This window comes from Sabethes cyaneus, chromosome 2 (assembly GCF_943734655.1).
Source record: "Sabethes cyaneus chromosome 2, idSabCyanKW18_F2, whole genome shotgun sequence".
In the NCBI taxonomy this organism is placed as follows: Eukaryota; Metazoa; Arthropoda; class Insecta; order Diptera; family Culicidae; genus Sabethes; species Sabethes cyaneus.
The window spans coordinates 190,825,465-190,843,579 of NC_071354.1; the positions used below are offsets into that span (position 1 = coordinate 190,825,465).

Here is an 18,115-nt window from a genome sequence, read left to right on the forward strand (position 1 = left end):
AGTTTGAATAACTTTTGAATGAACCGTCCGATTTTAAATAACTCGTTTTCGTTTGATAGATCTCAGCAGTAATTTTCAAATAATAATAAAATGTGTGATGTTTTTCATTGAATTAATTCTTAAATGTTACAAAAATATGTTTTAAATACTATTTTTTCACATTTCTTTATGTAACTTTCAAACTACAAGTCCAATCATCATGAAATTTGGAAGTTAAGGGTTTGTAAGGTTCCCCTTTCATATGCAATCAATTTTGTTCAAATCGGTTAAGGGATCTATGAGATAATGAAGTCCCATATTTTTCGTATTTTTATACATAACTTTTGAACTAAAAGTCCGATCAGTATGAAATTCAATAGCGACCAATGGGACACCTAGACCTTTCATTTGACACTAAGAACATTAAAATCGGTCCAGCCATCTCCGAGAAAAGTGAGTGAGATTAAAAGCGTTACATACACACACACACACACACACACATACATACACACACACAGAAAATGCTCAGTTTTCGAAACTGAGTCGAATGGTATATAACATTCGGCCCGCAGGACCTTCTTTCCATTTCCGGTTTTCCAAGTGATTTCTATACCTTTATACTATATATTTATATAGTAGAAAGGCAAAACATTAACAAAAGTCTACAGAAAATCAAAACTTAAAAATTTAAGGCATGTTCAGACCGATTGTATGCTATAGCCAGTCGACGAATAGGTTCATGCTGACCGTAGTTTGTGCGATGCGCGTTCAACCGAAGCAGACGTTGATGGCGTTGTGGACGAAGAGGGCAATGTAGTTGAAGCATTGAGAGAATTGTTGGGCAGTCGTAGCTTCCATTGAGAATCTTATGAGCCATTTGAGCCATGATGTCTTTACGTCGTTGTTCAAGGGATTTAATTCCTATCAGTAGGCAAAGGTCAGCATAAGAAGGTAAGCTGTCTTGATTTCTCCATGGTAGAGTACGGCAGATTCTAAGAATAAAGTGTTTCTGTACGCGTTCAATCTGTTTTATCCAGTTGTCGTAGAATGGATCCCATACAGCACAGGCAGTCTCTAAGATTGAGCGCACCAACGCATTTTCTTTGTATTTTTCTGTCCTGACGTCGCATTCGCGCTTTCCGTTCACATTTCCATTTAACTCATTTTCCCTACCGCCCAGTCAGCTACGAAGTACGATGCTGGTCTAACAAGCCAGACGTCATATGTTCGAATCTCGGTTTGGCGGTACTGCTAGAGTCAGTAGTATCATAGCACTAGCCCCGTAATTGTCCTGTACTCTAATAACCGACTGCGAAGTTTGTCGATAAAGAAGGGTCAAGTCTTAAAGACACAAAGTCTTAACTCAAAGCTTGCTTTCTATATTCCCAAACCAACTCACTTTCTCTTTTTGCTTTCAGAATTCTCTTCTTCGTATATCTTTTTCTCATTTCTCTTAACAACTTTTCGACTTTTTTCCATTCCATAATTTTTAGTTCCCAATTACTGTTTAGTACTGCGTTTCCATACGCCCGCTTTCTCATTTAAAATCTACTGGTTTCATTTTCCAATTGTTCCACTTGGGAAAACTGATTCCGATTTCTATTCCAATACAAGAGTTGCATCCCTGTTTCTATATCTTGTTTTGTTTTCCTTGTCAATTTTTCTTTCTCATTTCCTGTTTCGAAAAAATTCTGAAACTTACTCTTTCGTTTTCGTTCCTAAGTTCCAATTCTAATATATAGCAATGAGCAGAAAAGGTAAAGTTTTACTGTCAGATCGTCCTGATCAATTTGATTTACAGCGATTATAATAAAATATTCGAATGAAAAAAGCAAAGTTATGGGCTTAGACATTACCCTTCTTTATCGACAGACTTCGCAGCCGGCTGTTAGAGTACAGTAACAAGCCTACTGACTCTATCTAGCAAGCACTGCCTAGCTGGGATTCCAGCATATGACGAATATTCGAATGAATATATAATAAATTTTCAGCAGTTTTCCTAGTTGTGCAGCATATGCGTATTAAATTTTATCATGCATATTGGAATAATAAGTGGGTAAAATTAGCGCGCCATCAAAATTTTACAATTTTTGAAAACCAGTTGCTTAAACAAAATATACTGCTGCAATATACTACTTATTCTTTGCTGTTTCTAGTACAGATGGAATGAATTCAGCATTGCCAACTTGAAACCAACGATTCGAGCGAACCTCTTGCATTCAAGTTCATGTTGTTCTCTACATTCATTCATTCTCGACAGGAGTAAATGAATTTAAATGTAAATTATTCATTCATTTTGAATTGCCGACAACGGCCAATGGAATTACATTAAATGTAAACATTGCTCCGAAGTTTTAATTAATTTCCTTCAGCCAGGGATTGGTTGATTCTTAAAAACAGGCAGTTTGAGAAACTAAACTTTGAGATTTGAAATATCAATCAAGAGAAAGAAAGAAATTGACTGACAGATTAGTCAAGCAATCATTCAGCACTGCAATTCATGAATGAATTGTTTTGAAGGGTAGAAAGCTAAAAAAGACAAACACTGTCAGCAGTTCAGTAGTCATGTCCAAGGGCTGACAGATAAAAGAATACTACCTAAAAACTGCACTGAATGTGTCAACTTTTTCGAGCAGATTAAAATAAACTATCGTAATATTAAGTTTCGCTACGGCGTCGTTTCAAAATTGGATCCAGTTTTTCACTCCAACAATGTGTGTTAAATAAGCTCTATTGTCGTTAAACAAGCGCTCTTGTGATGGAACGAGAATTTCGAACAAACTTCAGAGCGTAAAATCTAATGAGGTTAAACTCTGAAACACAAAAAAATATTCTTCTTTTCTTCTTCGAGAGGAGGAATTGAATCCCCCCGACCCCCTTTCGTACTGCTTTACCTTCCACACGGCTTTGCGGTGGTGCTGAAAACTTTCCCAAAGTAAGTAATCATTAGTAGTGAATATTCTGCACGGCGTTCTTTATGCTCTCTACCAGCCCGGTAGACACGAACCCATAAATAAATAACTTTCTGCGACGTCACAAGCAAAATGAGACTGGGATGAACTACGGAATAAGAGCACGGAGTTGAATAAAGTTTTGTTTCACCGAGTAATCCTCTGGTTTCTCGGTGGTTCACAGTTGAATGGACTGGTTAAAATATTAACCTATTTCCAAACGGTGGTGGTACCGTACGGCATCTCTTGACAGCTCCAGTTTAATTACATTGTAAAGATTTGAACCGTTCAAAACTTTTGATTGTTTGAAATTTATGCCAGTCTTCTGGCGGTCACACAATGAGGATGCAATAGCAGGTTTTGTCCTAGCATGACTTTTGGACAGCAAAAATTAAATCCCACTTACCTAGCAATCAGCTTGCGTTGCCCTATTGACTCTTGAAACATAATTACTGCATCGGCTTTTTCGCACCAAAACAGTAGTTAACCGTAATGACGCAAGTAATGACTAGAAGTGTGGCCGGTTGAACATTCAGTTAATCTGATTTGCGCCCTGCTGCCGCAGCCGTTGCCGTTGATGGTTGTTGACTGGAAACTCGTCTGCTTTTCATTTCCGACTTGATGTCATCCGAGAAGAGGCATAACGGTTCTTGTCATGTTAAGAATGTTCATGCTACAGAGAATTTCTGTCAGGCAAGATTGCACATGCGACAGGGCAAAGTGGAACGATAAAAGATTCACATTTTGCAGTCGCACAAGTGCACTCACTTTAGTTGAAAGGGATGTGAAACATCTCAAGAGTCTACGAGAGCTTCCGGCAACGGGCCGGGCCGGCTTCGTGCGACCTAAATCGGCGAGATTATTACATTCTTCCATGCATACATACGGACCGTCGTTAGCTTCTCGACTGACTGGTCTGAAGATGGCGATTTCATCTCTTAGTTCGTCTTCCAATGAAATAATGCTTTGCGATTCTATTTAAGTTTCTTCCAATCATAAATATCTGTTTTCCTTTTCCGAAAGTTTCCCCACATGTCTATTATTGTTAGCATAGACTAAAAAACTTTTGAAAAATGCTAGATATATTATGCTCAGGTGCGGGTTTCGTCCATTGTTATTGCAGATATTACCCCAGACGATCCCACCCCCGAGGAGGCGTCTTCGTGTGTAATACATTACTGGGCTCAAGTAGAAACATTGACTTTTCCCTACGCTCGGCGAAACAGGACAAAGCTTGCTGAAAGCTGTTGTCAGGCAATGGAATGAATGAAAATACGAAGCTAAATGAGAAAGATCTTATAAATTTCCTTCCCATCTTCCTGTCGACCTCACACAATAACTCATCTTGCATCCGGTACATTCGCCGTCGGCAGGACTCCTCTGCACTGTCATCGTTCTCCACAAACCGGCAAAGACTTCCGTTCACAATAAAGCAGAGACCGAATGCTTCTCTTTTTTTCCTATCCTACCCGGCCGGCGGCAGCGTTCCAGAAGTGCAAAAGTATAACTCGTTCGTATGCAAAGCGTGTACAATGCGATCGTCGCTTTGTTCGTTTTACATCGCCCCCAACTGGTGATACAACTTTCTAATGTAGCATTTTCTTTTCCTCTCTTTCTGTCTCGAAATGCCATTGTCTAACTTCCTGCTATCCGACCGAACGACCAACCAACGGACCCTTCCGGCGAACCGAAACCCCTACAACTTTTGCCCGTGTATGCTGTCATCCTTAACCGGATTTTGCTGCTCGCTGCTGCTGCTGCTGCTGCTTGCTTGATGACTAAAAACTGGGAAACAATAATCCCACCCGCTGCATCCGCCCAACAGGCTAAAGATAAAACGAGCGGTGCAGGGCGACACCGGCAACTACACGTGTGTGCCAACCATGGCCAAATCATCCAGCGTGTATGCACATGTAATTAGTGGTAAGTTATATCAGTACGAATTTTAATTAACAAATAATATTTACGACTAAACGTGGTACCGGTGAGGTCGTTTCCAAGGAAATCGACTGAATGAATGCCACTGCCGCCGCACCACCACGTGCGTACTAACAGCAGTGGAATTAAATTGGAATTTTTGGAAAACAAAACGTAATGAAACTGAATCCGGGCTGAGGATGAAAGTTAATTATATTAAAATGAAATGCTATTTGTGGTTTCCGAAAATCATTCAAAACTTACTAATGATTTTTAATATTAACACGCTTGTTTTGTTGGAATTTCAGTTCTATTGAACTTCAGACTGAGAATGACTTTTGTTAACCACAAAATAATGAAATAATCAAAAAGGCTCTACCTATCTAACCGTCAGGATATTATGATATCATTCTAATGACATTTTTTTGATGGTTTTTCATCTGGTATGCAAAAAATTATGTTCTTCATTCTCGGAAAAATACTTGTACTGCCAGACAAAAGTCTATACCCCCCATCAAGACTAAATACACCTTAGTCGCAAAGTAAGATTGCCCTAACAGTATGAGCAATAATGGTTGAAAACCCTTCAACCCTCTGTAAGCGGTTAAAGTATAAATTAAAATGCTGGCGCGTAGTGTAAATTTTATTTCCATAGCATAAAAACCACGTTAAACAGAAGAAAAAAATTAATAATGAATAAAACCATCTAATTTTATCTCCTATGCATATAGCCTAACTGATGATTAGCGTGCTTTTGTAATCGTAATCAAATTAATAGGTAATCAGAAAATCATACCGCACCAATTGAGTGTTTACAAACAACAGGGTTGTTCTAAAATTAAAGGCTATTGCTGCTGTTAACACTAAACAATGCTGGTACCAAACATCAAGAAATGACCCTCATGCTGTCGAGATCACCCTATCACAAATAACCATGCGGTTCCATCTAATCAACGCACCCGTAAATCATCGTTATAAATAGCCATGCGTCCCCACAGTATGCTTAATTAGCACTTTTTACTTCGTTTTTACCCTTTTGACTACAGCGCTTCAGCCAAACAGAGTTCGAAAAAGTGGTGTATAGGGTAATTGTAGAGCTAACTATTGTCTACAATATTGTTGAAGAACATGTAGTTTTACCTTTTGTATTTATGACGTTGTGGAACTGCTACCTCGCTGATAATAAAAGAGAGCGCTCTTTAACGACAAGGTCGTCAGAGTCCATTTATGGCAGTCAGCTTGGCACCGAATATCACCCTTCCCTTCCCTTCTTCAGTGTACCAACATGCTCGCATAGACTCGGGAAACCATCACAAAAATATAAAATTAGTTCAACTAACCTGCTAACCGTAATAAGATCTTGCAACTCGAAGCACTAAACATTGCATTCCATAAGTTCTAATACTTTTTCGATCATTAACTAAATACTGAGAATAGTATTTGGTTTAGAAATACGACTTTTGCAGTCTACGAAAATGATTTCAAAACGATATTTGTTGTATATCCGATGTTTCGGCCGTTGATTTCGGCCTTTTTCAAAGGAAATCTAGCAAATATCGTTTTAAAATCATTTTCGTAGACTGCAAAAGCCGTATATCCAAACTAAATACTGAGATTAGTGACCAATCAATATTCATCCCTATATTTTCACTTTTTCGCCGTCGGTTTTTCATTAACTTTTTTCAGCCGTTTCAATCGTCAAATCACTCGCGACACTTAACTTGAGGCACAAAAAACTTTAATTTACCAACCGAACAGTTATTTAGAGAGATATTATAATCATTTTGCCCAAATTGTTCACTTGAATTGATAGGAGAAACTTCACTTCGTTCGATTGCAATTTCGAATCCGCGACCGTCGTTGCTGTACGTTGCCAAGGGAACGGACGTTTATATGGAATGATGTCAACGTAAATCCCAATGAGTAAATGCTCAAATGAGCATGAAATTGACCAATTATTTTCGCTATTAAAAGGCTATTAAAGGTCGTAGAGTGTCGATAATATACTTATAAAATTCACTGATAATAAAATTCACCGTAAACAACATTTTATGTGATAGAACTACTGTCAGATCTAGTTCAACAGCAAAAATAGATACGCGATTCTACGTTTCATAATTGTTTATAACAGATTATTACCTACTACTAGCAACTCCATTCTCAACAAAACGATAGTGGGAATAAGTACTGAAATCAGTAAAAAAGTAACTGGACTCTGACGACCTTCACCTTAAGCTACCACCGACATTGTAGCTCTATAACGCCATAAGTACAAAAGATTTTTATCTTTACTTCTTTCAACTTCCTTCAACAATAGATATCAACCAACCCAAGTAACAATTTGGGTTTTATTACACCCTTATGATGGTATTTAAGAACAAAAATGATCTTGAAGACCACCATAAGAGTACAATGAAACTCACATTGTAGCTTGGGAACTCTACATTTGCTTTATACGCCTCTTTTGCTGTTCCCATAAATTCCGGTTGGCTGAGGTGTTGTAGTTAAAAGAGCAAAAACGAAGAAAAAAGAGCAAATCAAGCCTAAACCGCAGATAACAACACGAATTCGAACCAGATTTTCTGTCCGGAAATGCAGATTAATTTAATTATCGAAGAACGTAGTGACAGACGGAGGCATAATATGTGGCAAAAAGCATATTTTCTCATATTCACCCGTTTCTTGCAAGATTATTGCCCAGTGTAATTTTTGTGAATATTGTTACTTATTCTTCCGTCAGTGGCAGTTATTTTCTACGAATTGTTTGTATTTAACAATTCTCAACCAACCTGGTTGACAATTTTTATTTTTAAACCCAAAAATTTTTCTGAAATTTCTCAAACAAGTGCAAGAATGAATAGCACTGGGACTGGGACTGGGACTGGGACTGGAACTGGAACTGGAACTGGAACTGGAACTGGAACTGGAACTGGAACTGGAACTGGAACTGGAACTGGAACTGGAACTGGAACTGGAACTGGAACTGGAACTGGAACTGGAACTGGAACTGGAACTGGAACTGGAACTGGAACTGGAACTGGAACTGGAACTGGAACTGGAACTGGAACTGGAACTGGAACTGGAACTGGAACTGGAACTGGAACTGGAACTGGAACTGGAACTGGAACTGGAACTGGAACTGGAACTGGAACTGGAACTGGAACTGGAACTGGAACTGGAACTGGAACTGGAACTGGAACTGGAACTGGAACTGGAACTGGAACTGGAACTGGAACTGGAACTGGAACTGGAACTGGAACTGGAACTGGAACTGGAACTGGAACTGGAACTGGAACTGGAACTGCAACTGGAACTGGAACTGGAACTGGAACTGGAACTGGAACTGGAACTGGAACTGGAACTGGAACTGGAACTGGAACTGGAACTGGAACTGGGACTGGAACTGGAACTGGGACTGGGACTGGGACTGGGACTGGGACTGGGACTGGGACTGGGACTGGGACTGGGACTGGGACTGGGACTGGGACTGGGACTGGGACTGGGACTGGGACTGGGACTGGGACTGGGACTGGGACTGGGACTGGGACTGGGACTGGGACTGGGACTGGGACTGGGACTGGGACTGGGACTAGGACTGGGACTGGGACTGATCCTCAGGACTGGGACTGAACCTCGAGACTGGGACTGAACCTCGGGACTGGGACTGAACCTCGGGACTGAGACTGAACCTCGGGAATGGGACTGAACCTCGGGACTGGGACTGAACCTCGGGACTGGGACTGAACCTCGGGACTGGGACTGAACCTCGGGACTGGGACTGAACCTCGGGACTGAGACTGAACCTCGGGACTGGGACTGAACCTCGGGACTGGGACTGAACCTCGGGACTGGGACTGAACCTCGGGACTGGGACTGAACCTCGGGACTGGGACTGAACCTCGGGACTGGGACTGATCCTCAGGACTGGGACTGAACCTCGGGACTGGGACTGGGACTGAACCTCGGGACTGGGACTGAACCTCGGGACTGGGACTGAACCTCGGGACTGAGACTGAACCTCGGGACTGGGACTGAACCTCGGGACTGGGACTGAACCTCGGGACTGGGACTGAACCTCGGGACTGGGACTGAACCTCGGGACTGGGACTGAACCTCGGGACTGGGACTGATCCTCAGGACTGGGACTGAACCTCGGGACTGGGACTGGGACTGAACCTCGGGACTGGGACTGAACCTCGGGACTGGGACTGAACCTCGGGACTGAGACTGAACCTCGGGACTGGGACTGAACCTCGGGACTGGGACTGAACCTCGGGACTGGGACTGAACCTCGGGACTGGGACTGAACCTCGGGACTGGGACTGAACCTCGGGACTGGGACTGAACCTCGGGACTGGGACTGAACCTCGGGACTGGGACTGTACCTCGGGACTGGGACTGAACCTCGGGACTGGGACTGAACCTCGGGACTGGGACTGAATCTCGGGACTGGGACTGAACCTCGGGACTGGGACAGAATTTCGGGACTGGGACTGAACCTCGGGACTGGGACAGAATCTCCGGATTGGGACTGAACCTCGGGACTGAAACTGAAGGTCGGGAATAGAAATTAAATTCGGGACTGGGAATGAAACTCGGGACTGGGACTGAACATCGGGACTAGGGCTGAACCTCGGGAATGAGAATGAACCTTGGGACTGGGACTGAACCACTGGACTGGGACTGAACCTCGAGACTGGGACTAATCCTCGGGAAAGGGAATGAACCTCGGGACTGGGATTGAACCTCGGGACTGAGACTCAACCTTGAGACTGGGACTTAGCCTCGGGAATGGTGCTGAAACTTGCGACTGCGACTGAACCTCGCGACTGCGACTGAACCTCGGAACTGCGATTGAGCCTCGCGACTGCTACTGGACCTCGAAACTGCGATTGAACCTCGGGACTGGGGCTGAATCTCGAGACTGGGACCAGGACCTCGTGATTATGACTGGGGTTGGACCTTGAGATTTGGATATGGATAGGGAACCCCTCGAGAATGGGACAGAAACTGAACCTCGAAATGGGGACTAGGATTGGATCTAAAGAGTTGCACTGCGACTGAACCTTGAGAATAAGGTATTGACTATAATTCGAGAGTGGGACTTGGACTAGAATTCAAAGTTGAGACTGGGATTAGAACTTGTAATTGGGACTAGTTCTCGATATTGTTATGGGACTCAACCTCGAGAATAGGACAAGGCATGACGCTTGAGATTCGGACTGGTACTCAACGTTGAGAATGGGGCTGCGATTGAACTTCGACATGGGGACTGTGCCCGTACCTCGAAACTGAGGCTGGGACAGGGTCTCAAGAATGAGACAATGACAGAACCTTAATATTAAGGCTGGAACCGCATTTCGAAACTTAGGACAGGGACTGGATCTCAGGATTGAGACTAAGACCTGACCGTGATATTGGGATTATGTATGGACTTCAAGACTATGGGATTGAACCTCTGGGAATGAACTTTGCTCCAAAGCCTGAGGTTGAATCTCGAGATTTGGTTTGGGACCTTAAGATTATGACAGCGACTCAACGTCGTGAATGGGTCAGGGATTGAACTTCGACATTGGGATTGGGACCGGCCCTCTAGGCCGGGGTAGGGACCACATCTCGAGATTGGGACTGAGGCTGAAGCTTAATATTGGGATTGGGACCGGCCCTTTTTTTCCTGTGTGGACTCATCACTGCGACCAGTAGAGTTGATCTATTGTGATATCGCCCGGGTGTTTGCTGTATGACTTGCACTGCATTTCTTTTTGCTGTAATTGCTATTGAATGACCGATATGCTTGTCAAATTTTATGCGTGCTTGTGAGTATTGAGGTTTACCCTACCTTCAAAGCTTGATCTACTTTACCCACTTATTCCTCGCTGCTAGTACTATCCCATGTTATAGCCGTCCCTGGCGTGGACTCATTCGTTCCTCTAACCAGTACACTAAACTATAGGAGGGACTTTTGCACTGTCAAGAGGGCTCAGTGGGTAAATATAGAAATCAGCATAAAGGAAAGGTAAATAAGGGGTCTGAGAATAAACCCATGCTAAAGTCACTTGACATCGAATGGCCTGATTCTACTGAGATTTGAACCCATGGCCATTCGCTTGTCAAAGCAGACTCGGTAACCTTGCGGCTACAAAGCTCCCCGGCCCTTAAGGTTATGACTGCGACTTAACCTCGAGAATGGGACAGGAACTGCACCTCGAGATTGGGACTGGGGTTAGACCTCGCGAATGGAACTGGGATTGAACTTTGTCGTTAGACTTCCAGCTTGGGATTGAGACTGGACATGTTGGGACAGAACTTCTAGCTTGGAATAGGAAAGGATCGGACTTCGAGATGGCGAATAGGACTGAGCCTCCAGATTGATAAGGACTCAACTTTGACATTAGGACAAGGACTGCACCTTGAAATTTGGACTAAGACTCAACCTCGGGAATAGGACAGAGAATGGACCTGAGACTAGGATGAACCTCAAGAATGGGACAGGCGCTGAACCTAGAGATCTGAGCTGGGACCGGACCTCAAATCGAGACAGGGACTGGATCTCGTGATTGGGACTGAGACTGGTGCTCGAGATTGGGACTGGAACTAAACCTACAGATTGGTACAAGCACTGGACTTCGAAATTGGATTGAGATAGGGACTAAACCTCAAGATTGGGATTGGAAATTGATCTTAGAGATTGGGAACATTTGGGTTGAACATTGAGATTGAGACAGGGACTGGACCTCGAGCTTGCAACATGGAATGGACCTCGAGTTTAAGAGAGAGATCTCGAGATTAGGACTCGAGACTCGAGATAGGAGATTAGGAGACTTGACCTCGATAGTGGGACTGGATCTCGAGATTGGGATAGGAACAAAAACTGTACCTCAAGCATGCGAAAGGACTGATACGGTTCGCAATCGGTGCTAACTGAATGATAGCTCTTTAGTGATGAAATGCGTATGTTTCTGATCTATGGAACTAATTCTTTCATTTAGACTATCGAATTTAATAAATTTTAAGTTGAGTCGACACTAGGCTCTGCTCTTTGGAATGGATTTGAATTACTCGGCTTAAAGGCTTATTTGTAATATCTTATAAACAACTTTTAATTCTTTCAAACTCTCAAACACAATTCACAAAAACTAACGTATTATACTCTATTCAATGCTTTATAGACATCCACTTTAAACAATGCAACATCTTTGGTGTTAGTCGATCACAAATTCACAACACAAAATCAATCGCATAACTTTATTCTGGAAAATCTCAATCTATTTCTTCTGTTGTTTTGATACAAAAAACAGTAAATATTATGACATAAAATGTGGGTGGCGATGATTGGCTTATAAATAAGAATATTTTCATTTGTAGTCAAGAAACAATTGATTCTCACAGCTCACCAAATTTTCGAGCAGCCTTACGGATGGTATAATCAATGTGCTCAATTGATTTCTACTCTCTCCAAAATTTATTTCACATCATTCATATACAGAATAAACAACAGCGATCCAAGCACACTACCTTGTGAAACACCAAGGTTTACTGGATACACTGGTGATATACATTTCTTTAACCATTGAAGCTGATTCCTACGAATGGTTCTTCCGGAAATCTAACTGTTCTTGCAATAGTAGTACAGCACTTTCTACAAGCGCCATCAATTGCTCTTTCATGATCGTTTCTAATACATTCTCGTACAGTGGTAATAAGTTTATCGATCTTTAATCTTCTGGTTTTATCGAGTTTGCGATTTTTGGCATCGGAATCACCCAAACAGTGTTTGGTTGCTCTTTCACCAAACCTCCGCTGATCTGGGAACACACCACACTGGAAGGTGAGAACCACTCACAATTCGCATTGCATGATTGCAGTAATGTTATCTACGTCAGCACAGTCCGCCAAAAATGCTTGTGTTTCTTTCAGTTTTGCCATGCTCATCGATTGAAACTCATCAAAATTGTTCTCTATTAACATGTTCACATTTGCTGGCTCTGTGGTTGATGAGGAAATCGTGTCATGGATTCCTTCAACACTTTTCACATGATATATAAAAAGTATTCAGCATTTTCACTGTCTCCGCATCAGAACATTCTGCATTGGAGATGATTTCCGCAGTAACATCTTCAGGTTTTATTAGCGACTGGTACAGGAGAAGGAGACCTTGCCATCGTTTCTTCTCCACCGCATTCCTCCATTTCACGTTGAATTAATTATTTTTTAAAACTCAAAGCTCTCGAACGTACATGTTTGGTCGCAACGCATATTCTCTCAGCTCTTCTGAATTTCTAATACACGCGGTAAGCAATACCACGTTCAAACCGTATAGCTTTCACATCAGCATCATATCAATCCAGTTAATCTCAAAGCAACTATTTATATGAGTTGTTCTCAGAGGACACGGACGAAGCGCTTAGTTGCTTGGAAGTATCATCCATTGAATTACTTGTCCTCGTTAGTGTCTCATCCGCCCGTGAGATGGATTGCTAGGGCTCTCTCGAAACAATTTTCTTATTTCACACTGGGAGATTAACTCCTACCATGTTATCAACTTGAATGCAGATGATTTCATGGTCAGAATTTCTTTCCTTTAGTAGAAAGTTTCTTCTAGCAGAATTAAATAATAAAATCCTTTACTAATACTGGAGTTGTGTAACTATGTAGCAGTATCATTGTTAGAATATCGTCCACGAGATTTAGTATTTAAAACGAGTACTACCTGTTAGAGCAATTTATTGTCATCTACTGTTATATAAATATGATTTGATATGATAATAATACATCCCAATTATGTCCTAAATCCAATAAAGTAATAGCTACTCCGGCACAGAAAACACAAATCCGAACTAATTATTTCACTAAGACCTAGCAGCGGAAGTTGAAAGTTGCTCAGCCTGCCTATGGGCTTCCAGGTACTGGACTGGAAATGAAAGTTCCGACCAAAATTCCCACGAAACCAATCAAGCGCTCGCGGTATTTGCAGTCGGCCTGGTAGCCCGACGAAAAATCGAATCCCAGAAAAACTAAGTGGCATCTATGATCAAGGCGGTAAGCCGGAATGGATGCTCTCAGCTAACTTGAGGAAGCAGGTTTCTTGGAAATATCTAACAATTTGTATTCCAGTTGCTAAGAGGCGCAACAACGCAAACAGAGAGCATTAGCTGGCGAAACATAATTACAGATTTGCTTCCGTGTCCCGAAGGCTTTCTTGTGTATACTTTTGCCCTAGCGGGAGTATTCCAGCTACGAGATAGCTTAATTCAAGCGAGCACTCAACAACGAAACAAGTTAACTTTTTCTATTCCGATGTGTATGGAATCGACATCAATTTCAACTTTTCTCTCACTCGGATAATGATTTTGTCGTTACGCACCCTTTTGCAGGCGTACAAAGTTTCTCAGCTACACGGTTACCGAGCGGTAAATAATGTGTCTGCCTATAATTCAACAAACAACTCCGACAACTTTCGTCGGTGCTAACCAGTTTCGTTTAACTGTCACTTTTCGATTGAAATACTACGAAAAGCAGATAATCCGGAGAAAGTGCACCGGCATCCACATGCGAAACAGAAAAATATACAAACGGAAACATAAAAGAAAATCGTCTAAATAACTTTCCTGTCAGATCAGTTACCCATTTTTCCCCGATCGTCTGAATCCCGGTACTTGTGGAAAGTAGCCCACCCGTTGCCGCGTTAGGGGCTTCCCACAACCGGTTGCAGTTGACACTAATCCGCTGTGAAAAGCGGGCATGCCTCATACGGTGCCACACTTTTCACCGAGTACCTCCGCCACGACGCACGGCCACGGATCCCATGGCCACGGTCATTTTCTTTCTATTCCCATCCAGCACCAACAACGCCGACGTAAGCAAGGAACGTACTCTAGGCTACTCTAGGTGAGCTGAAACCTGGCACATAAATTTTCATGACAATTTCAGCTCCCAGCGATGGAGATTTTTACCGTTTGGAAACGGGAAAAATGTGGCACATATTGTGAATCCCAATAAATCGAGTCCGTTTGGTGGTGCTCCCCGTTGTACTCGCATACGAAACATTCGTCTTCTGATTATATTTTGTTTCTCTACGAAGTCGACGGGTTTGGTCAGAAAAGATTTCTTCAGGTTGTTGTTGATAAAAATAGTTTTTATTCCGGTACCTTCCTGTTGTGTGGCTATTTTCTGATGGCGGAAGTGATGGATTCTGTGGAGAACCCCTCCAATGTGTGGCACCACGCCACGAATATAAATTAGCCTGGTTGTTGTTTTATTCGCTACACGATAAAGCAATGGCAACTGGGTCCAAAACCGAATAAGATACTACTTCGACCGAACAACTTTCAGTCGCTTCCGGATCGCTGGAATGCGGCTAAGAAATATTTTCAATTATTTACTTGTTGCCAAGAATGCTAACATTATTATTGTTTTAAACTCAGTATAAATTACATACATTACATACATGTAGTTTCATTTGTTTACCCATTCTTAAAATTGATTCAAAATATTTGAAGAAATCTTCATAAAACATTTCAAACAGTTCAATTTTTCTGATAGCCAATTGTAAGAAAATCAGAGGGGTTGTGTGCAAGACACGGTTCTTCTGTATAGCCATTCTAAAGCTCCTATTTTTTTAACGCATGGGTACTAACTTTCAGTACTAAGTCGTTGTTCTAGCGGTTTTTCAAATTCCACGGGTCTCTTTTCTCTGTATGCGCTTGTGACTCGCATGACCATGAGCCGATATGTTTTGTTCAGCCTTGATCTGTTCCGCTGGCTTTTGTGCGCCACAAACCAGGCTGGACCGCCGTACCTCAGTATTGACAGCTATTGACAGCTCAGATACATTAGCTAGAAGACGTCTTTTATTGCTGCTTGGTCCGCAGTTATTTGGCATTAGCCTGGATAACGCCAAGATCACCTTAGACGCTTTTTCGCAAGCATAGTCAACATGGCTATTAAAATTTAACCGATAACCAAGTGTTTCAAACTGCGTCGAGAGACAATTGCATGTTCTCCTACCAGAATGGCCCGCCTTGCAGTTGCTGACCAGGAGTATCTCCGTTTTGTGATGCGCAATTTGCAGTTTGGCTCCATGCATCCAGTTTTCGATCATATCGATTGCCTCAAATGCTAGCATTTCCACCTCCTCCAGCGATTCTCCAGTTATCGTTACAATGACGTCGTCTGCAAATCCCACAATCTCCTCACTTTTGGAAAGCTTTAGCGTTAGTACCCCGTCGTACATTGTATTCCATAGTGTTGGACCAAGAATTGATCCTTGCGGAACTCCTGCCGTAACCTTAATAGGTCTGGGTCCCATGCTCGTCTCATAAATCAGTACTCGGTTTTGGAAATAGCTGCTCAAAATTCTGCAAAGGTAGTCCGGCACTTCCATTCTGTGTAGATATTCTGCGATAGCTTCCCAGCTAGCGCTGTTAAAGGCGTTTTAACATTTATTGTTATCACGGCACAATAGCGATTTCTCCTCCATTTTTGTTTAAACGCTTTTTCAGCTTTCTCGAGCACTGCCTTGACTGCATCCACTGTTGATCTCCCTCTCCGAAAGCCAAACTGCGGTTTCGACAGGCCTTGGCTACCATATGCAACTTTCATCAATCGATTGAGAATTACTCTTTCCAGAAGATTACCGTGTGTGTGTGTGTGTGTGTGTGTGTGTGTGTGTGTGTGTGTGTGTGTGTGTGTGTGTGTGTGTGTGTGTGTGTGTGTGTGTGTGCGTGTGTGTGTGCGTGTGTGTGTGCGTGTGTGTGTGCGTGTGTGTGTGCGTGTGTGTGTGCGTGTGTGTCTGTCTGTCTGTCTGTCTGTCTGTCTGTCTGTCTGTCTGTCTGTCTGTCTGTCTGTCTGTCTGTCTGTCTGTCTGTCTGTCTGTCTGTCTGTCTGTCTGTCTGTCTGTCTGTCTGTCTGTCTGTCTGTCTGTCTGTCTGTCTGTCTGTCTGTCTGTCTGTCTGTCTGTCTGTCTGTCTGTCTGTCTGTCTGTCTGTCTGTCTGTCTGTCTGTCTGTCTGTCTGTCTGTCTGTCTGTCTGTCTGTCTGTCTGTCTGTCTGTCTGTCTGTCTGTCTGTCTGTCTGTCTGTCTGTCTGTCTGTCTGTCTGTCTGTCTGTCTGTCTGTCTGTCTGTCTGTCTGTCTGTCTGTCTGTCTGTCTGTCTGTCTGTCTGTCTGTCTGTCTGTCTGTCTGTCTGTCTGTCTGTCTGTCTGTCTGTCTGTCTGTCTGTCTGTCTGTCTGTCTGTCTGTCTGTCTGTCTGTCTGTCTGTCTGTCTGTCTGTCTGTCTGTCTGTCTGTCTGTCTGTCTGTCTGTCTGTCTGTCTGTCTGTCTGTCTGTCTGTCTGTCTGTCTGTCTGTCTGTCTGTCTGTCTGTCTGTCTGTCTGTCTGTCTGTCTGTCTGTCTGTCTGTCTGTCTGTCTGTCTGTCTGTCTGTCTGTCTGTCTGTCTGTCTGTCTGTCTGTCTGTCTGTCTGTCTGTCTGTCTGTCTGTCTGTCTGTCTGTCTGTCTGTCTGTCTGTCTGTCTGTCTGTCTGTCTGTCTGTCTGTCTGTCTGTCTGTCTGTCTGTCTGTCTGTCTGTCTGTCTGTCTGTCTGTCTGTCTGTCTGTCTGTCTGTCTGTCTGTCTGTCTGTCTGTCTGTCTGTCTGTCTGTCTGTCTGTCTGTCTGTCTGTCTGTCTGTCTGTCTGTCTGTCTGTCTGTCTGTCTGTCTGTCTGTCTGTCTGTCTGTCTGTCTGTCTGTCTGTCTGTCTGTCTGTCTGTCTGTCTGTCTGTCTGTCTGTCTGTCTGTCTGTCTGTCTGTCTGTCTGTCTGTCTGTCTGTCTGTCTGTCTGTCTGTCTGTCTGTCTGTCTGTCTGTCTGTCTGTCTGTCTGTCTGTCTGTCTGTCTGTCTGTCTGTCTGTCTGTCTGTCTGTCTGTCTGTCTGTCTGTCTGTCTGTCTGTCTGTCTGTCTGTCTGTCTGTCTGTCTGTCTGTCTGTCTGTCTGTCTGTCTGTCTGTCTGTCTGTCTGTCTGTCTGTCTGTCTGTCTGTCTGTCTGTCTGTCTGTCTGTCTGTCTGTCTGTCTGTCTGTCTGTCTGTCTGTCTGTCTGTCTGTCTGTCTGTCTGTCTGTCTGTCTGTCTGTCTGTCTGTCTGTCTGTCTGTCTGTCTGTCTGTCTGTCTGTCTGTCTGTCTGTCTGTCTGTCTGTCTGTCTGTCTGTCTGTCTGTCTGTCTGTCTGTCTGTCTGTCTGTCTGTCTGTCTGTCTGTCTGTCTGTCTGTCTGTCTGTCTGTCTGTCTGTCTGTC

General features: G+C 43.0%; 1 protein-coding gene across 1 annotated transcript in view; it reads left to right on the top strand.

Moving 5' to 3' along the window:
- The window catches only part of LOC128733832 (zwei Ig domain protein zig-8), a 127,998-nt gene that overhangs the window by 96,463 nt on the left and 13,420 nt on the right, over nt 1–18,115 (top strand). Inside the window, exon 7 of the mRNA XM_053827649.1 lies at nt 4,756–4,853. Within this exon, the coding sequence (XP_053683624.1) occupies nt 4,756–4,853 (98 nt within the window). The remainder of the gene's footprint in view (nt 1–4,755; nt 4,854–18,115) is intronic.